This window comes from Lathyrus oleraceus, chromosome 5 (genome assembly GCF_024323335.1).
Source record: "Lathyrus oleraceus cultivar Zhongwan6 chromosome 5, CAAS_Psat_ZW6_1.0, whole genome shotgun sequence".
NCBI classification, from domain to species: domain Eukaryota; kingdom Viridiplantae; phylum Streptophyta; class Magnoliopsida; order Fabales; family Fabaceae; genus Lathyrus; species Lathyrus oleraceus.
The window spans coordinates 143,467,852-143,491,563 of record NC_066583.1 but is presented as its reverse complement, the minus strand read 5'-3'; the positions used below and the strand labels follow the sequence as shown (position 1 = coordinate 143,491,563).

The window sequence follows — 23,712 nt, the reverse complement described above, 5'->3', positions numbered from 1 at the left end:
TTTCCCTTGCTGGAACATCTTAATTCTATCATATAAGTTGCTGTTTCGACTCGATACAGAGAATCTCATTTTTACTGTTGAGATGCTGCTTCATCAATATGAAGAGTCTCATGCCAGATTTTCTTTATACTGCTCTAGCATCCTGAAAAATCTTGAGATTCAGCTAGGGATGTCATTCCATTACTAACATATCTCGACTATGATGTCCAAGATACTGTCCTGACAACCCCCAGAAAGTCTTGACTGTTTCATTTTACTGTGGAATGATGTCTTTTTACCATTTCTCACCGCATTTTCTTCTTGTATTTTCTTCTTTTCATTGCCTGGGACAAAATTTGGGTCTTCTTGTATTTAATTACCTCCCACTGGGAATGCGTAAAGACTACTGTCATTATCACTTACCGATTTGAGGTAATTAAATAGGGGCAGCTGTCATACCCCAATTTTGTCCGGCCATTTGTGGTCTACCCATGAAATCTCTTTGTTTTAAAGGGCTATTTGCATAAGCATGTTCATGTGGTTTGAATCTTTTACATGACTGATCCAAAATCTATTTTCCTATTAGTAAGTATTAGGAGCCATGTTATTATTTTTATGCTCACTATTTGTTAGTCCATTTACGCAACCCAAATATTTATGCCAAATCCTAAGTCCTTCGTAGATCTCCAAATTAAATTTGCATCTTCTTTTAGGCATGTATGCGTTGGTTTTAAATTAAATCACCATATTCAGATTCAGGTGTTGAAGTTAGAATTATTTTTTTGTTTTAAATCAAGTAACCCCAGTTGGTTTCTTTGTGCCTTGTTGACTGAAGAGAATTTGAATTGAAATAATAGCAAGTAATTAGTGAAAAGGTCAAAATGTTTACATTGATTATGAAAGATGAGTGAAGCATATTACCGGCCATAAGCTATAGTAGTAAATAATTTGGGATTTGTCCTATTCTAAATATTTCGTGCCATCAAAGTATAAAGGTTTTGGTTTGAGGGTAATTTCTTAAAGATGTTCCAGGCACTCCAAGTTCCGTCGCTTCATTAGTGTGTACGTCCTAAGTAGAGCGTGTGCCAGTTAAATGTGGTGATTTGCAAGGGAAGAAATATTGTAACAGCAAAACCAACAAAACAGAATGACCAAAATTGAATTTGTAGCTTCAAAAGTGCTTTAATTGAATAAGCATAATTAAAATATGGAAATAAGGTTTGAATGCTACAAAGTGATTACATAAACGGATTCTGAGTACAATAGGTTACAAATAGTCCAAATATACACTTAACCTAAATACTTAATTGATTACATCCTAACTTAATAAAAGCTGTTGCAATTGATAAGAACCACTGCCCCAAGAGACCAAAGCCAGGGACCGTTGGACATTCCTTGGAGCTGATACGCCTCAAACTTGTTTCTGTGAAGCTTCACGCAACCACATCCCATCCCATCAAAATCACTTCAAATTGTAACCTGCAGGGATAAAAATAGCTTAATTAAAAAACCCTTTTCATAAGCACTTAAAGAACTGAAAAGTAATTAATGAGTTAATCAGTTTAACATTTTATCCAGAAGTCCAATACGAACACTCAAAAAAGCACTTCGAAAATAACTTAAAACAGTAACACATTTACAAAAATGGAATCCACAATAACCGGGAATGGAAAGGCATAACAGACGGTTTTTCTTTTGAGGATAAAAAATTCATCTGTGAAGAGATCAGGAGATATATAAGAACACGTCTAAAAAATCCAGGGGGACGGAGATACTTCTTTGTAAGCATAAAATCCAAAAACAACACAACATACGTTTTGGGGAAATCTAAGAGAAGCAATTAAAATTGTTTTTCTCTGTTAAACTCAAAAAATATTCCTTAACACGAAGCCAGATTCAACAGTAAATCAAAAAACATCCAAACCCTAAGATTAAAAAAGACATCAACATAGTCCAAAAACAAAAAGAAGAAGGAAGAACAGAGGAAGGGAAAGAGAGTTTAAAGAGTAGAAGAAGGCTTATCTGGATCGTGTCAGAGGAGACTTCATCGCCGGACCGGCTCCGATCAAGTAGTCTTTTTCTCCCTTCTTTTCCAAAAATCTCCATACTATTGCATTCGTCTTTGTGAGTTGAGTAAAACCCCCTTTATGATTTCATTGAAATGCAACTACTGAAGGTTTAATTTCAAATTTAGGGTTTAGGTTTAAACTGTTTTGTCTCCATGTGGTTTCTATTGGCTGTTTGAAAGGAGTTTTAGGTTTTGTTTTGGTCGTTTGTTTGGGTTTTCGGTTGGTCGAGTTTTAGGCTCGTTTTCGTCTCGATCCGGTCGATTGAGGACGATTTAGGGGAAAGGAAGGCCGGATTTTGATTCTCCGGCCAAAAAGAGAGGGAGTTAGTGTTTGAAGTTAGGTTTTTTGGGTAGAGGGTGGCTGGAGAAGAAGGGAGGCTCCACCGTAAGCCGTCGCCTTCGGCGGTCTTCTCCGGGAGGAAGAAACTTTTAGGGTTTGCTAAGTTTGGAACGATTGAAAACTGCAGAAAGAGAAAGGCTATTGAGAAAGCAACGATGCCTTTTCCTTTTTCTGTTTTAGGTTTAACCTAGATGGGTCTGTTTCGGGCCTTCCAGATTTGGCCCATTAATCCCTATCAGCACCCCCCATACGATTGGCTGTTTTTTTTTGTTAAGACCATAATGATTTTTTTAATGTTAATTGGAAAATATCTTAGAATCTAATTAGATAATTTTTATTTAGAAATAATTATAGATTAATTAGAATTCTTTTGTGATTTATATTTATTTTAGAATTTTAGTTTAATTTAGAATGACTTTAGAATTTAATTGTTAATATCTTAGAATTTAATTAGATAATTTTTTATTTAGAAATAATTATAGATTAATTAGAATTCTTTTGTGATTTATATTTATTTTAGAATTTTAGTTTAATTTAGAATGACTTTAGAATTTAATTGTTAATATCTTAGAATTTAATTAGATAATTTTTTATTTAGAAATAATTATAGATTAATTAGAATTCTTTTGTGATTTATATTTATTTTAGAATTTTAGTTTAATTTAGAATGACTTTAGAATTTAATTGTTAATATCTTAGAATTTAATTAGATAATTTTTTATTTAGAAATAATTATAGATTAATTAGAATTCTATTGTGATTTAGATTTATTTTAGAATTTTAGTTTAATTTAGAATGATTTTAGAATTTAATTGGAAAATATCTTAGAATTTAATTAGATAATTTTTTATTTAGAAATAATTATAGATTAATTAGAATTATTTTGTGATTTAGATTTATTTTAGAATTTTAGTTTAATTTAGAATGATTTTAGAATTTAATTGGAAAATATCTTAGAATTTAATTAGATAATTTTTTATTTAGAAATAATTATAGATTAATTAGAATTATTTTGTGATTTAGATTTGTTTTTAGAATTTTAACTTAATTTAGAATGGTTTTAAAATTTAAATCTTTGTTAATATTTTAGGATTTAATTAGATAGTTTTTTTATTTAGAAATAATTGCAGACTAATTAGAATCCTATTATGATTTAGATTTATTTTAGAATTTTAGTTTAATTTAGAATGATTTTAGATTTTAATCTTTGAAAATATTTTAGAATTTAATTAGTTTTCCTTTTTTTAGAAATTATTGTAGATTAATTAGAATTATAAGTCGATTTAAAATTACTTTAGAATTTTTAATTTAATTTAGAATTATTTTAGATTTTAATCTTTAAAAATATTTTAGAATTTAATTAGACTTTTTTCTAAAAATAATTGTAGATTAATTAGAATTATAAGTTAATTTAGAATTATTTTAGAACTTTAATTTAGAATGATTTTAGAATTTAAATCTTTATTAATATTTTAAAATTAATATTTTGGATAATAGTTTAGAATTGAGATTTTTGATAGTTTAATATTGTTTTGAGTTTTAATTTAATGATATTTTTATTAACTAAACTTTAGTTATTTGTTTTAGATTTAATATTTTTATTGCAATTCTCTCGATTATTCCATGTTGATTTCAATTACCACCTAACATTTAATGATTAACGCTATTTTTTTAATTACCGCAATTAGCATCTAACTCTTTTAAATTCCGCTTCTAACATTTATTTTTTATATTTACTTTATATCATTGTACATCCTTCATCTCATCTTAAAATGAACCTAAAAAATGATAAAGACTTAAAAAATACAAAAAAGATTATAATTCTCATGCCATCAATTCAAACCAATTTTTAAAAAAACAAATAAAACCTCTCGATTCAAAGTCGAGCCCATTTCTCAAAACACCTATGTAAGTCGATCGCTTGTAAAAGCATCGCCATCAACCTCACATGGCTTACTCTTGGGCTTTCTTACAATGAGACCTACTCGGTTTTAATCAATTGATTAAATGAACCATTCACTAAATAAATTCAATTCATTCACAAGAATGCAATTTTTAAAACCTCGATCCGACATCGAAAGTTAAATTAAAATACTTAATCACCTCTAAACGACACTCTATTTGAAAATGAAAAGGGGGATGGTTTTGAGTTTTCAACTCCTCTCCTCGATTATTTGAATACGAGTTTTCTTACTCGGTTAGTCAAATGGTCGTCATTTCTAATCCATTTAAGAAGAAATAAATCAAATCCTTTTATAACAAGAAACTAAAAGGGAGATAACTTTGAGTCTTCAATTTTTCTCCTCGATTATTTGAATACAAGTTCTCTTACTTGGTCAGTCAAATAATTGTCGTTCCTCTACAAACTTCTAAACCCGATTAAATCAAATTATTTTCATAATGAACTAAATGAAAAGGGAGATGACTTTGAGTTTTCAACTTCTCTCCTCAATTGTTTGAATACGAGTTCTCTTACTCGGCCAGTCGAGCAATTGTCATTTTTCCATAAACGTACAACTTAATCAAATTATTTTCGTAACAAACTATACGAAAAAGGAGATGGTTTTGAGCTTTCAACTCCTCTTCTCAAATGCTTGGATATGAGTTGTCTTACTCAGTCATTCGAGCACTTGTCGTTTATCCTAAAAATACATCAACCATATACAACCTTATTTTCATAAATATTCAGATGAAACAGAAAGTGGTCTAGAGTCTTCTATTCTCTTTCCCGATTATTAGGATGCGAGTTGTCTTACTCGATTATCCGAGTATTCGTCATCCGCCCAAAGCACCTTAACTATTATCAAATCTTTCCTATAATTAAGGATGAAAAAGAAAGTGGTCTAGAGTCTTCTATTCCCTTCCCGACTATTAGGATACGAGTTGTCTTACTCAATTATCCGAGTAATCGTCATCCAACCAAAAATATCTCAACCTACCAAGTTTATCCTTTCTCGCCCTCGTGCGATCGAAACCAGTCAAACAAAATATCCAACATATTAATCCAACTTGTCACCCTCGTGTGACCAAAACTCTTTTCAAAAAGGAACACTGTTAATCTTTTCTAATGCGCACAACAAACCAATGCTTAAGCCTCCGCCGAGAGTAGACAAGCCAGTGTTTAGCCTTTAGAACGCGATCTAAACAGTTGTTCATAAAAAACACACCAACCAACCGTAGTTCCCGAACTACGAATGCTCTGACTTCCTTATTGCACTATAAGGATACGTAGGCAGGAGATTGCCGTATCTTCGCGAGCACACTAATAAAAAACCTCCCTTTTCCCTTTTTGAGGTTCCCATTAATTTCTATAACCCAAAGATAACAAACAAACATAAATTAACACTCGAAACGCACATTAGAACTAAAAGGTTCCCGTTGAGTACAACGGACGTAAGGGGTGCTAATACCTTCCTCTTACGTAATCCACTCCCGAACCCGAATATGGTTGCGACGACCATTATTCTATTTCCTAAAGGTTTTATCGATATTTTCCTATCCCTTTATTGGGATAAATAAAGTTCGGTGGCGACTCTGTTCGAATATAAATATTTCCACGACCATCGCGAGGAATCGTATTTTTCGAGATGCGACAGTAGAGTTTGATTCTTGGTTTTGTGGTTGGGTGGGTGACATGAATGGATTGCGAGGTTGAGTGTTTAGTTGTTGGATGGGTGGCATGAATAGGTTGCGAAGTCGGTGTTTAGTTGTTGGGTGTATGTGGTAGGTTGATGGTATGAGATTGATTGTTGGGTTTGGGTGGTTTGACATTGCTGTTGGACGAGGGCTTGTTGTTGGGCGTATGATGACGAAGCTAGTTGGCGTGGATCAATCAAATACCGTGGATCAGACACAGATTGTTGCGTTGTTACCGACCTAAACCATGCCATATATTGTTGAGTTGGTCTAGCACCATGTATGACTGGTTCGTTTAAGATATGTTGTCGTCGATTCCTCCAATGACGACACATCTCTTTTGCGAAGTCTTTCCAGTCAAAATAATCCCATTGGGCATCGACTCTTTTTTGATGCCAATCTCCCAAACACGTCGGAGGCTCTGGAATCTGTTGTTGCATGCCGAAATGCAGTTTTACCCGGTCACTCTGGTGCATCTCCACAGTAGTGAACCGAATAATTGGTGTCTTTGCTGTCCAAACTACAACATCATCATGGTTAACCTAATGATCAAGATCCAAATATGGACTCTAGATAATTTGCACAATAATACGACACGATTAAATAATAAATAATTTGATAAGTATGTTTAAATTAAAATAGAGTTATGTAGGAGTATTACATCGTCTGGTCCAATGTGATCCAATAGATTGTGATAGACTACTATAACGTGTTTCAGACACCTATTGTAGTTCATCCCTCTAACTGACCACCTAGATCATAAACAATTGATAAATATTATATACAGTTAATAGTAATATAAAGTCTAATTAATTATATGGTAAAGTTTTAAAATTACTTTGTTGCAAACGGGAATATGAATGACTTCTCGTTTACCGGGGCGAGTGACTACATTCTTGACCAACTACATGCTTGTAGCAAATACACACATGAATAAAAAGTACAAGTATTTTTTTGGCATTTTTACACATTGCACTATATAGATGGGCCAACACAGCTGAACCCTAACTATATGTGCTTACCTTATTAATGTTGCGTAACAACGGTAAATACATAATATTTACTGTATTACCGATACTTTCTGAAAATAAAAAATTACTAAATAAAATCATAATATAACACCGAAATTTAATTATTTTTTCATACTCGGTTGATTTTTCGGACAATATTATACTCGCATAATATTGTTTAAGATATTTTAAATTTATACCCTGTCCCCTAGCTTGACCAGATGACTCTCCCTCAATTTGGCCGTCATACAAAAGGGCATCCAATAATTCATTACAGATAGAGTTGTCCTGGTTAACTCTACCATTCACGACCTTACCATCTATACGTAGACCCAACAACATGTATAAGTTCTCAAGTGTGACGATACACTCACCGAAAGGAAGGTGAAATGTGTGAGTCTCGGGTCTCCATCTCTCCAACAAAGCAAGAATAAATTTGTAGTTCACCGAGTACAAGACTATGTTGAGGAGATTTCCAAAGCCACATCCTCTAATATATGGTTCTATCAAAGGATTGTGGGGTACATATTCATGTACACGATATCAAAATCGTTTTGGGTCCTAATAAAACATAAGTAAGAAATAAAATAAGAAAGAACTAATATATAATAAAAACATAGATAAGAAAGATATACGAAATAAATATGAAATAAGTAAAAAGAGAGTAATAACATACAAATGTCAAGATATTGCTGAGTGTTCCTCTGTGTTCATCACCCATAGTCAACAAAGACATAATGCTGCAGAAGTTGAGTGTTGCAGAGGTTGAGTGTCATAAAGATAGAGTGTTGCAGAGATTGAATGTTAGTGTTGCAGATGATGAGATATTGTGAGTTGATGCCCTATTTATAGATGAGGAAGTCTTTACTAGATTGAATAGCTACGCATCATGTAATTGGATGCATGCATGGCATAATAAAGGAGGCGTCATAGCCTTAGGTGCATACTTGTAGGAGGCACCATAACCTTAGGCGCATGCATGCAATATTCACATGCAAGGTCACTTGCGCCAAGGCTAGTGGCACATGCATGTGAATTTTGTCATGCAATGAAGAGGCACCAATAACATGGACACCTAGGTTGCTTTATGCGCCATTGAAATAAGCGTCTGCTTTGGATTATTAGGGCAAAGATTCTTGTGAGATTCCTTGTGCGCAGGTGCATGCTTTGTGTGTGCAGAGATTCTACCAGGCGCATGCATTATATTACCTTGTCTCTGCATTGATTCTTTTCATTACATTGTCTTGTCTTTGCAGATGAATTGCGTGATCAATGCATTCAACGTTTACTCTATTTAATTGCATGTGAATAACATATCAATGCATTCACCATCAATACCCATACATATAAATAGAAATACTAAAGTTAGATTTAAAAAAATGTCTTCCTCACCACATTACATAATCAATGCCCATACCGAAAATAAAATATTTGAGCATTAATTATTCGATTTTTGTTTCCGCAACACAGAAGTAACTCGATTTACAATAAATCGACGATCAAATTTTTCACATCTGAAACAAAGAATAGAAAAGTGGCGCATCTGTTTTGAAATGTGGTTATTTAAAAAAAAATTAAAATATTGATTATTTTAGATTTTTTTTAAAAAAATAATTATTTCAAAAAAAGTTCCCATTTCCACTTCTTTAATAAAAGTGGCATCGAGGTAAAAAAACAGTAACACGAAAATCACGGAGTTTGATTTACCTTTTGCAATTTTGATTAGATGATAATAATAATAATAATAATAATAATAATAATAATAATAATAATAATAATAATAATAATAATAATAATAATAATAATAATAATAATAATAATAATAATAATAATTATTATTATTATTATTATTATAACTTGTGTGCGAAGCATATGAATAGTAGAAGAATGTGAAGTCACAAACACTGACTCTGACTCTTGTCTTCTTTCTTCCTCTTTCGTTGTTCCGAACCCAACACAGTACAACCTCAACAATGTCGAATTCCAGCAACCCACCACCACCAAAACCCACATGGGTTCTCCCTTACGTAACAGAGAATCTCCGTGAACTCTACACCTTAGGTAGAAAACTGGGTCAAGGTCAATTCGGCACCACCTATCTCTGCACACACAACCCAACCGGTCGAACCTACGCTTGCAAATCAATCCCAAAGAAGAAGCTTCTATGCAAAGAGGATTACGATGATGTGTGGAGAGAGATTCAGATAATGCACCATTTATCTGAGCATCCTAATGTTGTCAGGATCCATGGGACTTATGAGGATTCGTTTTCTGTTCATTTGGTTATGGAGCTTTGTGAAGGTGGTGAGTTGTTTGATAGGATTGTGAAGAAGGGGCATTATAGTGAGAGGGAAGCTGCTAAGTTGATTAGAACTATTGTTGAGGTTGTTGAAAATTGTCATTCTCTTGGTGTTATGCATAGAGACCTTAAGCCTGAGAATTTTTTGTTTGATACTGTTGATGAAGATGCTGTTCTCAAAACTACTGATTTTGGGTTGTCTGCTTTTTACAAGCCAGGTTTTTCTTCTTCTTTCCTTTGCTTTCTATTTCGATTAGATTCGGTTTGATTGATGAATTTTGATCATGTTTTTGCATCTGTGTCATTGTTCTGATTTCAATCTGTTCGATTTTGGGTTGCTGTTTTTTTGGGGAATGGTTGTGTTGTGTCTATCTGATTCTGATTTCATTGCTGCACTTGCTTGACCATAACATGTTTCAGGAAATAAATGGGTTCAAGAGAGCAATGGGATCTAGGGAAATACTAATGTCAAAGTGACGTGTATGCTTAACAAACTCATGTGTTTTTCAGGTGAAATCTTTAGTGATGTTGTTGGAAGCCCATACTATGTTGCACCAGAGGTTTTGCACAAGCATTATGGACCCGAGGCTGATGTGTGGAGTGCCGGGATTATTTTGTACATCTTATTAAGCGGGGTGCCGCCATTTTGGGCTGGTATGTATATATTCTTCATTTATACATTAAATTATCATCTGCGGTTGCAGGTTGTAGGTATGTTTCGGTTTTCTTAATCTTTATTGTTCCTCTCTGCAAATTTTATACACATACAGAGACAGAACAAGGGATCTTCAGACAGATTTTGCAGGGAAGACTTGATTTCCAGTCTGAGCCATGGCCTGGGATTTCAGACAGCGCCAAGGATCTAATTCGAAAAATGCTTGATAGGAATCCGAAAAATAGGTTTACAGCTCACCAAGTGCTATGTAAGTCTGAAATTTCACATAGAGCAAGATAACATTTTGTATGAATACTTGAACAATGACGGGAAGGGAATTGAAACACGAAGCTATGGAATTTAAGTGGTTTTCTGTGGCAGGTCATCCATGGATTGTCGATGATAACATTGCACCAGACAAACCTCTTGATTCGGCTGTTTTAACTCGCTTGAAGCAGTTCTCTGCAATGAATAAACTTAAAAAGATGGCTTTACGTGTAAGGCTTCCGTGAACCTTTTTCTGTTTTATGAGCAAGATAAGTTTGTCTGACATTCTGTCCTACTTTTCTCAACATGATAAATTTGTTGACCTTCATGAACAAGAGTGCCAATTTTTGCTTTTATAACGATGTCTTAGTTTGTGAATACTGGAATTTTCAAGTTTTTAAGCTTAGCCTTATCGTTCATTGCTGGTGTTTGGATCTCTCTATCAGGGCCGCATTGTCATGGCTGAGAAGTTAAAAGGGATTCATTTAACAGTCATCTGTGTGTAAACTCCTGATATGATTTTTCCTGTTTTGTATACTTATTCCTAGGTTATTGCGGAGATGCTGTCCGAGGAAGAAATTGGCGGTTTGAAAGAGTTATTCAGGATGCTTGATGCTGACAGTAGTGGAACCATAACATTGGATGAGCTAAAAGAAGGCTTAAAGCGAGTAGGATCTGAACTTATGGAATCTGAAATCAAGGATCTTATGGATGCAGTAAGATACATCATTAGTTATCGTTTTAGGTTTCAATCCAGTTCATAATTTGTGATGCTTTTCCCTAATTCTAAACTTAACAACCAGACCAGACTTATAATTTTGCGCGTTACAGGCAGATGTTGATAATAACGGCACGCTCGACTACGGTGAATTCATTGCTGCTACTGTCCACTTAAACAAGCTGGAAAGAGAGGAAAATCTCTTGTCTGCATTCTCCTACTTTGACAAAGATGGAAGTGGTTACATAACCATTGACGAGATTCAAGTAGCTTGTAAGGAGTTCGGTTTGGATGATATCCATATCGATGAAATGGTCAAGGAAATTGATCAAGATAATGTAAGTTTTTTTTCTTCTTCTTCTCTATCTTGCTATCAAGGGCTTAGAACTGCACGTCCATTGACTGCCAACTTGTTCATAGAGTTTGATGAAAATTTGTACTGCAGGATGGACAAATAGATTATGGAGAATTTGCTGCCATGATGAGAAAGGGCAATGGCGGGATGGGAAGACGAACCATGACAAGCAGACTCAATTTCAGAAATGCTCTTGGAATCATAGGCAATGGGTCCAATTAAATTATTGTACCTCAAATAACTATTTAGTGATTATAAACTATAGTAGCTTTCAACATTATCAGTAACAACCAAAATTTGTCTTTGTAAACAGACCCAAAATTGGAGATAAAAAATGCATTTAAGTTTAAGAAATATTTAAACAAATCCATTGGAGCAAGGTCTAAGAAATGTTGTGTAGTGATCATCTTAACAAGGTGAATAAGTGAAAACTCCTAATGTGGGATTCAAATTCGAATAGCTATGAATAAATGAAAGGCAAGATTGGCCACACATATGTATATATTTGTAAGAGTTCCTTCACCACTATTGAAGAAAGGTTTACACTTTAAGTGAGAGTACAAATTTGGTTACAATTGGTGGTGCCTTTCACAATTTACTTGCAACAGGAAGATATTTGGTATGGCGTCCTTGAGCAAAAACCTTGCCAGTCTTCTTCTTCCTGAATTCCACACTGATAACAGCAAGGCTTTTCCCCACACGCAACGCCTTAGCTTCAATCTCAATCTCCTCCTAAAAGTCCAAACGCACTGAATTCAGTTCTCGCATTCAACAAAAAAAGCACAATAATCGATAATACCAATGAAAAAAAAAGAAAGAAGGAAAAGAGAGATAATACATCAGCGTAGGCAGCATCCAAGTAGGTAACACTGATCTCAACGGAAACTCCCGTGAGACCTATATGTCCAGAGGCTGGAATCACCGCGGAGCCAACAACGTCAACCAGTGTAGCGGTGGCGCCACCGTGTAAGGAATTTCCGGAATTCTACAATAAAAATGAAAGGTAATTGAATTGAAAAATCAAGAGAAAGAAAGATGAGTGGGGGTAGGAAAGGTGAGTACGAGTAAACGGGGAGGTATGATCATGGAGCAGATGACACGGCCAGGCTCGATGAGATCGACGCGAAGGGAACTCATGATTAAGGTTTCCAAGAATTTAGGAGGAAATCCATTCACCATGGACGCAGTTTCTCCTCCTTTCTCTAAGTATTTCTTCACTGATTCCAAATCCATTTTTCACTTTCTTCTCCTTTGAGATTTGCTCACACAACCGAACCTCGTCTTCTATCACTTCCACAAGTTTTTGGCATAGGGAATGCTTTTATTTTATTTTTTATATTTATATTAAACCAATCATAGAGTCTTAGACTAATTATAGTCTTCTCTATCAACTATCCGACAATCTCAAATTAAATATTCCTTCCATTTATATTTATTATGATTTAATTAGTTTATGGATATTAAAAAATATAATGATTGTTTTAAACAAAATTAGGATCCTTTAAATTATTTAATTATAATTGATAAATCTTTTACACTTTTTACTACAATTATCTAAGGTTAATACAGTTATCTTTTTTTAAATAATTCTATTTCAAAAATCGACTTAGTATCACATATTCTTCCCGTCTTATAAAAAGTGTCTCATTTGAATTTTTATTTTTTTCATGTCTTAAAATAAATGTCTCTTTAAAATATTAATATAATAATTATTATTGTTTTCATTACTATACTCCTATTTATTAATTTTAATTTTTTTTAATTATTTATTATAAAAATATTTTAGTAAATGATATTAATTTTATTATTAAAATTAACATATTTAATTATTTTTTTAAAAATTATGTATAATTCAAATAAGATATTTGTTATAACACGGAGGAAGTAATATTTTTATTGTTTAGACTGTCATGTAATTTATTATACCTTATCTTGTGAGACTTATATGAATATGATGAAACATTTTATTTTGATGAGGAAATTGTTAGAGGATCCGAGCATAAGGTTCTCTTTTCACAAATTCTTCAAACATTCTAGGGGTTGTTGCATTTGCTACATTAACTTCTAGAAAAATAAATGTGAGTAACAGATAAGGAATTGCTATTTAAATTGTTAATATATTAGAATTTAATGTTAACATTATTGTTTTATCTCTGCAATGCTGAAGTTAGAACTTCCATTCCATCAATATTGTCACTTCCCGAAACAGTTCATTCATTCAACAAAAAAAGCCACCTTAAGGTATGTGACTAAGTCCAATTTTCACACAGTTAGTTAGTCCTTGAACTATATTATACACTTTTATTCCAGATTTAAAGGACCCTTTTACTAAAGTGGTGGATTACCCTTCATGAGTATTTCCAAAGCTTCAATTTTGGAGTTCGATGATGAGGAATTCAAGAGTTTTTTAATGTTTGACAGAGGGAAAGAAATTATCAAAGAAAAGAATAATCAATGTTTGATATTTGCATTCCAGTTTATATATGAATTCACTCTTCCCCTTGTTGAAATATATATCCTTATTATTAATGTAACTTTCCGTTAGATGTATTTTGTATGATGTCAAAACTAGGATACTTTAACATTTATGTATATTAGACGGTATTCTCTAAGTCTTAATGTGCATCTTAGCGTTAAAGAGCATAAAAACATTTTGGAAATGGTTTAGAAAGGGTTTAGAAAATGTTTCATGCATTAAAGACAGGTTTTTATGGGAAAAACAGGTCTATGTGCCGAAACATACATGCTATGTACCGACACATGTGAATCATTTTTAAAGCTTACAGGTTTATGTGTCAGCACATAAATTCTATGCGTCAGCACATACGAGTTATGTGTTAGCACATACAAGCTATGAGTCAGCACATACATTCTATGTGTCATCACATACGAGTTATGTGTCATCACATACAAGTTATGTGTCGATACATACGAGTTACAGGTCAACACATGTACCTCATTTTTAAAGCCCGTAGCTTATGTTTGATGTGCCGACTATATTTGTCGACACATGACCTATACAGGCTGACACATGCATCGAACATGTCGACACATGACTTACATAGGTCGCCACATGCATCAAAAATCTTGAAAATTTGCATTGTTTTCTAAACCTATTGCATTCCTTTTACTTCTAACTTGCATACATATATATAATTTATGCATGCATCATTTCTAGTAAGGTTCTAGAGTAAACCTATACGAAACCGGGATTTCAAAGAGTTCTCATCATCTTCAACTTCATTCTATGCATACACACAAACAAACTACACATAATCATTCTTTGTTTGGGTGCCATCTATAATCATTTGATAACGTCCAATTTAGGTTGTTGAATTGTAAATTGGGTTAAGATCTTTGATGGTTTCAAATAAAAAAAATCAAACTGGAGTTCTCCTTCAAGATTAATTAGGGATTCGAAGGTTTTGGACAAGGTTATGCAATTTGGATCTGATCGAGTGAAGGTTTTAAAGAACGAAAGATTCTTGCAAAGGAGTAGCGTGAGACGATGGATCATATTGGTAAATCTTAGGTTACGACACACAATTTAGATTTGGTCAAGTGAAGGCTTTGAAGAACAAAAGGTTCTTGCAAAGGAGTAGCGTGAGACGGTGAATCAAATTAGCATTATTGAGTTACTTGATAAAGCTCAGATCAAGGGAAGAGAAAGTGTTATAATCAACACCAAACTCAGGATTTGTAGGGTTTAATTGCTACACTTCTCTTGTATTCTAATTTTGCAAAGTAAGGTTAATTTTATTATCTCAATTCGAGTTCGAATTGAGGGCAGATGTATCCAAAGAGAGGTCGATTGGAGAACTTTCTAAATAAATCATTGTGTACTCTCTCTCTCTCTATCCCTTTTATATTTCATTTGTAAATTGTTGAATTCATCGATTGTGTGATCAATACATTTGGTTAATCCTTTTGAAAACCATTTGAAAAAGGTTTTGTTGAGTTGATCACAATCCTTTAGATTGTGGTTATATTTGAAGATCAACAAAACGATATAAATTTCTAAACAGAATCGATTTGATACAACGTGTTCGCCATAGAATTTTTCAAAATAATTTTTCTTCAAGTTTTTAACCTGGGGTCTATTCACCCCTATAGATTCTTGCCTATCGTCTAACAAGTGGTATCAAGATCTCCTATTAATTTTGTGCTTCAATAATAGCTTATTAGATAATGACTACCGAACCTAAAAGGGCGTACAATAGAGTGTCCATTTTACCGGTCAAAATAATGGCTATTAGAAAACTTGTATGCATATACATATCAACTCGGTTGATAAAGGTGTTTGGGACGTCATTACAAATGTGTCATACCCTAATATTTACCCCTAAAATTTCACCTCATTTGGATAACATCAAGGTCACAAACAATGGTTATTTTTATGTTTTTCTAACCCCTTGAAAATACAAAAATATATCTTGCTTGCTTTGTTCACAAGTTAGAGTTTTGCACCAAGGAGTTCAAGTGGTTAACCAATCAAGGTTTAGTATGATCCTTAACATCTCAAGCTCCTCTAATCACTCATGATGATCAAGAGATTCCCTCAATCAATAATCAAGTTTGAAGTTTGCATCAACTCAAGTTCATCAAGCTACAATTCATCAGATGCTTCAAATTAAGGTTTTGGTCAAAGTCAACTTGATGTTAACTTTTTAACCAAAACATGATCTAATGCCTTGAAACATGATTCAAAGGTCTCAAATGCTTCCTCATATCCCACTAATGTGATTCAATTGGCTCAAGAAGTTTGATCTATTGATAGTTGAAGAATTTTGGTTCAATTGATAAAAAGTCAACAGATGCTCAAAGTCAAAGTTTAACGTTTAACATTTTTGGTCAACTGTGGGTTTCTCAAGTCAAGGATCAAATAAATATGAAAGTTGATTGAATTTGATAAATTTAAATCAATTAAATCAAGAAAAGATCAAAACTTATCCAAATTAGGGTTTTGAAAAATTCTTTAAGTCCCAAAAATTCATGTTCAAGTGACCAACTTTCCAAGATTGTACCTTCTTCCTCAAGCATCCATTTTGGGGGGCTACAATTAAAGATTATGTTTTATATTACAATATGATGAAAATTTGAGGCCAAAAGCTTTCTTTAAGTGGAAGATACTGATGGTGTAAGTTGAGGTTTCAAGTTGCTGAAAATTTCAAAACACATAATTTTTTCTAAAGTCTTTAGCCTTTCCAAGTGCATGACTTTATGACCAATTTGCCAACAATCCAGGCAACCATTCTTGATGTTTGAGGTATTAATTTAAAGAGAATACATCCTACTTCATCTTGGTGGAAAATTTGATCCAAAAAGCCTTTGCCAATTGAGAGAAATGAAGGGCTAAAGTGGAGGTCTCATGTTGTTGGTTAATGGCCAAACTCCAGAATTTTTCGAAGTGTTTTGGTCAGTTTGGTTCACACGAATTTGGAGCCAACTTAGGGAATTTTGAATCATTTTCCCAAGATGATATCAACATAAAATTTCAAGTATCCCATGATATTTGCAAATTGATACCAAACTTGAGCCAAATTGATCTCTATTCAAGGGACAAAAGTTTGCTCTAATGGTCCATCTTGAATTATATTTTGTGCACTACATGAATAGTGATTTTGGATAAAAACTCCTTCAACAAGTTATGAGATCCATTCTAGATACTAGAGGTAGCTTGTCGAACCAAGATAAAAAGCTCATAAATGTTAGCTTGCAATCATGCTAGAGCAAAAGGCTACTTGTACCTTTCACAATCTTTTTGGTTTTTGATCAATATCCATTTAACAATGCCAAATCTTTATCTAATTTTGTTCAACCAATTCTCTATAAATGCAGCATTCCATTCATCATCTAAAAGAAGAAACACCAGAAAACAAAAAAAAACTCATCCAAACTCAGAATCACTTTGTGCCATAACTTTAAAACTCCACTAAAGCCATTTTTCGAATTTTTACTCATCCTTCCTTCCATTTTTTCCTCCACAAACACCTTCCGTAAGCTTCTGTATACATTAAACACGAGTTGTAGCACCTCAAACTCCATAACCAAACTTCATTTCTTCTATTTGCAAGTGGATTTGGTCAGAATGATTTAGAAGGTTTCAAGTAATTCTAAACACACCATTGCACTCCTGGGAACTCAAGAAAACTAGAGGGATCATTATTTTTCATGTGGAAGTGTGTTTGAAGGTGCAATAAACACACTCAATTTGGTAAAATTTTCATATTTCGAACTCTACCATTTAAGCATCATTTCTATTCATTCTTGTTACCATTATGCTTGTTATGATATGAGGAATGAAAGCCCCATGAAAATGGGCATTGATTCATCTTGTATGCGATTTAATTTCATTTTGAAATTTTAGGTCTTCTATGGTTTTGTTTGAAATTCGTGAGTTAGAGTCAATATAAATAAAAACTAATGTTATATTTGGATTCCTCATGAAATTCTAAGCAAGATGCTATATTCACATGTTTGATTTGGTACAAAAACGAGGAAGTTGTATTTTTTTAAAAATAAAGTTACAGTAACGTCACGAGGAATAAGATGAAGTTCTGTGTCTTTTTTTAAATTTTGTTTTAATATATTTTATGTTGGATGCATATTGTAACTAACAAGTCAACCTTGGTGCAGTGGTTGTTGTGTTGGTCTTGTGTGTGTTTGTGACATAGGGGTCACGGGTTTTACCCCTCCTAGACCCATTGTTTTTCCTCCTTTTCCTCCCCCTTTCTCTTTTTCTTTTTCTTTTTTCTTTTATTTCTTTTAATGTTTTTCCTTTTATTTTATTTATTATATCAATATTGAAAATCCAAAAAATATATTTTATTTTCTATTTTTTTATATTTAAAAATAATATTTATTTTGTTATTTAGTTTTTAATTTTATATTAAATAATCCAAAAAAAACTTTATTATTTATTTCTTTTTATTTTTCATTTAAGTATGCTTTGATTCAATTTTTCCCAGGATTAATTTGCTCCCATTTTGATCCATATATGTTGAACACCTTGATTATACTTGAACTTAGACTTAATGATAACTTGTTTGTTTGATTTGTGCTTGAAGTACATGGATGTTTATGATTGATGACTTGCTTTGAAACCCTAATATATGAACCTTAGAGGCATGAAACCTAATGACTTTAACCCTTGTATGACGTGAACTTTTATCATAAAATGATGCTTTGATGTGCTTTTAACTTGCTCCTAAACATTGCTTTAGTCTTGATGCATGACATAGTTGTTCAAGGTTTAACATGCTTGCATGCTCCTTATAGGTCCACTTTTAAATGCCTCAACCATTGCTTTACATGTCTTGTGATTGATATCATTATATATGTTGTTTGTTATTTTGACTTGATGAACTTTGCAAAATTATTCTTGAGGCATTTTTGGTTGTATGCTTGTATGATCCATGTGTTATGAACTATTCTCTATGCCCATGCATTTTGCTCCATTCTTTATTGATGGCCTTGATTGGTGTCTTAAGATGTTTAAGCTTGATACATGGTAGTGATTTTGTTCATATGCTTGCTTAGTGCATATTGTTAATCCATGATATTTCTTGCATGATACTTGTGCTTATGTTTCAATCCAAGGGAAAAGGATTATAGTTGACTTATTGTCATGTGCATATTCATTGTGTGTGTTTACAACTTCCTTTACCCACCTTGTGCCCTTTATCCCCTTCTAAACCCCAGTCTTATCTTAGGATTTTTCAAACTTGAATTTCTTTCATAAAAAACCTTGACTTTAGGTCATTGAATTTTCAAACTTTCTTTCTTCATAAATGCTTCAAAACACTTTAAGCATATCAGACTCTTTCTATAAGACTAAAAAACACAAATCTCATTCAAAACTTTTGCCACTTGGCTTTTTCACTTTAAACTCTTTCTCAAAAGAGACTATACATGAATCATCTTTATAGTTGAGATATACATATCCTACTCCATAGTAATGATTGAAATTGATGTTGATTCTTTTCCATATGAAGGAGTTAGTGGAATACTTGTAGTTTCTATATCCAAGTTGGAGCCATTCCTTCATAATGATGCAAAGATCCATCTTCTCATATTTGTGGTGGTTTAGACGAGTATTCTCCTTAAGATTACAACTTGTCTCTTCTTCTAAAATTAACTAAACAAACTCGTTTGTTATTTGTACCCCTAAGTACGAGGTTTTGATCCTTCATTGGTACGTAGGCACAAGACTTTATGTCTTTCCAAATAAAAAAAACAATAAAAAAACACTTCTTTTCTCATTTCCCCAATCTTTTAGCAAACAACTTTTAAACAAACACAAATATTTTCAAGAGGTTCCTATAGGATACTATAGATACTTAGAGTGCTAGTACCTTTCCTTAATATAATCAACCGTCGCACCTTAGAACTCTTATTTGCTTTGCATCTTAGCCTTGCTTTTTTGCTTTGCATATTCATTGTGGGTTTTGATATTTTCTCCTTTCCCATGGAAACAATAAAGTTAGGTGTGAACTCTAGTTTTGTGAGTCAAGCTAATAAAATAGCTTGGTCTCCGATTTTCACCGCGACACAATGGTCCAAATCAAATTACAATGACCAATGGTGAAGGTGTTGTTGTACCAAAACTGGAAGATCAATGGAATGATAATTATAAGAAATTATGATCACATGATTGGAAGGCACAAAATATTCTCATATTTACACTTGGTGTTGATGAATATTATCGTGTTTCCCATTGTGAAACCGCCAAAGCTATGTGGGATGCATTAGAAGTTGCCCATGAGGGAACTAATGAAGTCAAACAAGTTAGGATCAATACCTTGAATCAAGAGTTTGAACTTTTTCGCATGAAGGATGGTGAAACCATTGCCGACATGCAAAATAGGTTCACACATCTTATAAATCAATTGAATGATCTAGGTAAGCCTATTTCCAATGATATTGCTACTAATAAAGTTTTGAGGTGTCTTAATAGGGAATGGAAACCCAAGATCACCACAATCAAATAAGTGAATGATCTTAAAACACTTGATCTCACAACTTTATTTGGGAAGCTAGAAGAACATGAGCAAGAAAAACATGAAATAAAGCATGAGAAGAAGATGAAGGAGGAGAAAGGTAAAGACAAGGAGGTAGAAAAGATCTATTTCTCTAAAGGCTTCAAGTTCAAAGTCCTTATCCAATGAGCAAAGTGATTGTGAAATAAGAATTCCAACGATGAAGATATGTGGTTGTTCATTAAAAGGTACAATAGAAAACAAAAGGATGCATATGATGGTTGAATCCAAAAAGATATAGGCAAAAAAGAACCTCAATATATTATTTCTAAGAAGGACAACCACAAATGGATCATACTTCAACAATGTCTCTAGAAGCCACTGAGCATCCTTTCTCGACTATAACAACCATTGTTCATTCTCTAATTCGGGATTCTTCATCTAACATTTATGACATTCCTCTAAGTTAAGAGGAATTAAAGGCTATCAAAGAGAAAAACACTGTAAAAGCTTTGAAGAAGTTCATGAGCAATTGAGATATTTCATCGGACAAATCTCCAAGCTCTTGAAATGCTTTATACCATGGGCCTTCTAGTGACTCTTTTTCAATGTTGGTTCAATAACTGAAAGCAAAGGTTTTCTATGTAGACCTATTTCAGTCCATTAAAGACAAGCATGTCGCTGTCTATGATATTAAAACTTTGTAGAAACAACTTAATAGTCAAAACTCGCATGATTCTATTGTAGGATTTATCCTTGAGTTTGAGTCGTTTCTTGAGGAAACCTCTAAGAACATCAAACTGAAGGAAGAGTCTTCTAACAAATTCAAACTACAGACCAACGCGATGTCTCAATAATTTACACTAATTACTCAATCTCATATTCAAATTAATGAGTTGGAGGCACGAGCTAAAAAGGATAAAGATCATGTGGAAATTTGCAATACAAACATATAAATCTAGACAAAATAGGTGGAAGAGCTACAACTAAATATTGCAGAAGAGAGACGAAAGAAAATTGAAATATAAACCTCAAGATTGGCTTCTATTGATGGAAAGCTAGTTCAGGAAGCCAACGTTGGTCTTCAACATGTTTATGTTGCTTGTATGCTGGATGAGGAAGTGTAACAACTGAAGTCTGAAGATGCTATGAATGATACTAAACTAAGACTAGTAAAGCAATATCTTGAAAGAATTAAGGTTTCATTTCCTCTTTAAGTTTTTGTCTTCTTTTTCTGCTTATGTATAACTTGTTTTTATGAAAAATTTCCATTTTGATACTTTTCAATTATAATTCCATTTAAACCTCTTTATTGCCTGAGTATTATTCTTCCACTATTTGAATTTCCTATAGCATAGGCTTATACTTTTTCAAGTACTTGCCATTTATTCTTAGAATTTGACCTTCAGGGCTCAATTCTTCAATCTCATAATCATTATTTAAAAACAATTGAATGATTCAAAATGGACCTTCCCAATTTGGTGACCATTTACCTAAAGTTTTATCTTCTCGATACATAGATAAAATAAGTTTCCAGACGTAATCACCAACTGCAAAAGTTTTCGAATTAACTTTCTTAGTCTAGGACTTAGTTATTTGCTCTTTTTTTTCTTATGAGAACATTCAAAATAACTAACCTTTCCTCATCTAAATCATCTAATTTTTCTAACTTCATATTCCAATAATGGTCAAAAGGAATTTCCGCCTGTCTTTGAATTCTAGTTTATTTTAAATAAACTTCGAAAGGCAAAAGTGCATCATGACCAAATGTCAGTCGAAATGAGGTGGAATTAGTTGCCTCTTTAGGGGAATTCCTACAAGCCCATAATACTTGTTCTAAAATCTTATGCCAATTTCTCGGCTTTTGACCTATATGTCTTTTAATTAATCATATTATTATTTTGTTGGCTGCTTCGACTTGGCTATTTGTCTGAGCATAATATGGAGTATATGTTAACAGTTTAATTCTTAAGTCTGAAGCAAACTCAAATATATTTTGACTAGTAAAAGCTATACCCTGGTCAGTTTCAAAGTTTTAGGAATTCCAAACCTCTAAATGATGTGATTTTGAATAAAATTTATTATTGCTTCCTGATCAACATTGACCAAATGAACAACCTTGACCCATTTGGTAAAATAATCTATACTAACCAAAATATACATATCACCCTTGGATTATGCAAGTCGAATTTTACTAATTAAGTCTAATGCCTAAACTATAAATGGCCAAGGCTTGACAACCAGTGCAACTCACTTGCAGGAACATGTTGAATTCCTGCACGTTTCTGACATTCCTGACAACCTTTAGCGAATTCAATACAATCTTTCAACATAGCTGGCCAATACAACCCTTGTCAAAATAAAAGTCACTTCATCTTGTGGTCTGTTTGATGAGCGCCACATGATCCACTACGAGCATCAAAAATTGCTAAATAAGATTCACTCTCACTAAGGCATTTCAACAAGATTCCTTCATCAATTTTTTTTAAAAACTCGTTCCCAATGATCACATAACTTAATGCCTTGTATTTGATTTTTTGATCTGTCATTCCTATAGGATTTTCCAAAAAAAACAATAATTGGTTTTCACCAATCATCATTCGGCAGATTGTCAATGGAACAAATTTCAAAAATTTCTCCTGAGTTTTTTAATTCTTCCAATCCTTCTACCCCTCCAAATTTGAATTAAAAAAAATCTAAGGGGGAAGGACCGGTCAAAATCAACTTTTTCTTTACTTCAGTTAACTCTGCTAATTTTTCCCTGGACACTTTATATCCTGAAGTAATTTATGCCAAATCATTAGCCTCTTGGTTTTCGACTCGAGGGACATGCTTAATGTCGATTTCATCGAATCTTCTTAACAAAAAAATTGCCTTCACAAAATTCATTAGTAAATTCTTTTGGATACATTTATACTCTTTTGTTAGCTATTTAACAACCAACTCCAAGTCGCCTCTGTTAGACTATGGCACGGATCTAGAAGGGGGGGTTGAATAGATCCCAATTAAAAACTTGAGTCGGCGCTACCAATTTGAAAGAAAATTGGTTTTGAAAAGTTGTTTTAAATGCGGAAGCGGCCGAGGAAACTTTTAGTCTAAAACGAACCGTTATTGGAAAACCGGATATGCGATAAGCTAATGGATAATAGATGAATTGGAATACAAGTCACTACACTTATTTGCACAATCAATGAAATAATTCACTTACTAGCAAGCCTAGTTCCAATGATACAAAATACCAAATTAAACTGAATGTAAACTTAAGACAACTTTGGTTTAAGCAAATTTACAAACACTTGGTGTGCATAAACACCCCAAGTGATACTTGAGTTGAGTAAGTAGATCAATTTGTCCTAGTACAATGTATTATTGTACTTAGTATTCAAACAGCAGTTTCAATCACTTAC

The 23,712-nt window shown here is 33.1% G+C and overlaps 2 protein-coding genes across 2 annotated transcripts; one reads left to right on the top strand and one right to left on the bottom strand.

Annotated features, from left to right (window-relative positions):
• Positions 1 to 8,909: 8,909 nt before the first annotated feature.
• On the top strand, positions 8,910 to 11,693 carry LOC127078770 (calcium-dependent protein kinase SK5). The gene is made up of 7 exons (XM_051019205.1): positions 8,910 to 9,550; positions 9,843 to 9,986; positions 10,103 to 10,255; positions 10,369 to 10,484; positions 10,803 to 10,970; positions 11,086 to 11,310; positions 11,418 to 11,693. Exons 1-7 carry the CDS (start codon positions 9,007 to 9,009, stop codon positions 11,547 to 11,549), a joined length of 1,482 nt encoding a protein of 493 aa, XP_050875162.1. The 5' UTR covers positions 8,910 to 9,006; the 3' UTR covers positions 11,550 to 11,693.
• A 101-nt stretch (positions 11,694 to 11,794) lies between these two features.
• LOC127078772 (uncharacterized) lies at positions 11,795 to 12,663 on the bottom strand. Its single transcript, XM_051019206.1, has 3 exons — positions 12,390 to 12,663; positions 12,166 to 12,312; positions 11,795 to 12,059 (listed from the first exon to the last, which is right to left on the bottom strand). The coding sequence occupies exons 1-3, from the start codon at positions 12,558 to 12,560 to the stop codon at positions 11,916 to 11,918; spliced, it is 462 nt and encodes a 153-aa protein (XP_050875163.1). The 5' UTR covers positions 12,561 to 12,663; the 3' UTR covers positions 11,795 to 11,915.
• Between the last annotated feature and the right edge of the window lie 11,049 nt (positions 12,664 to 23,712).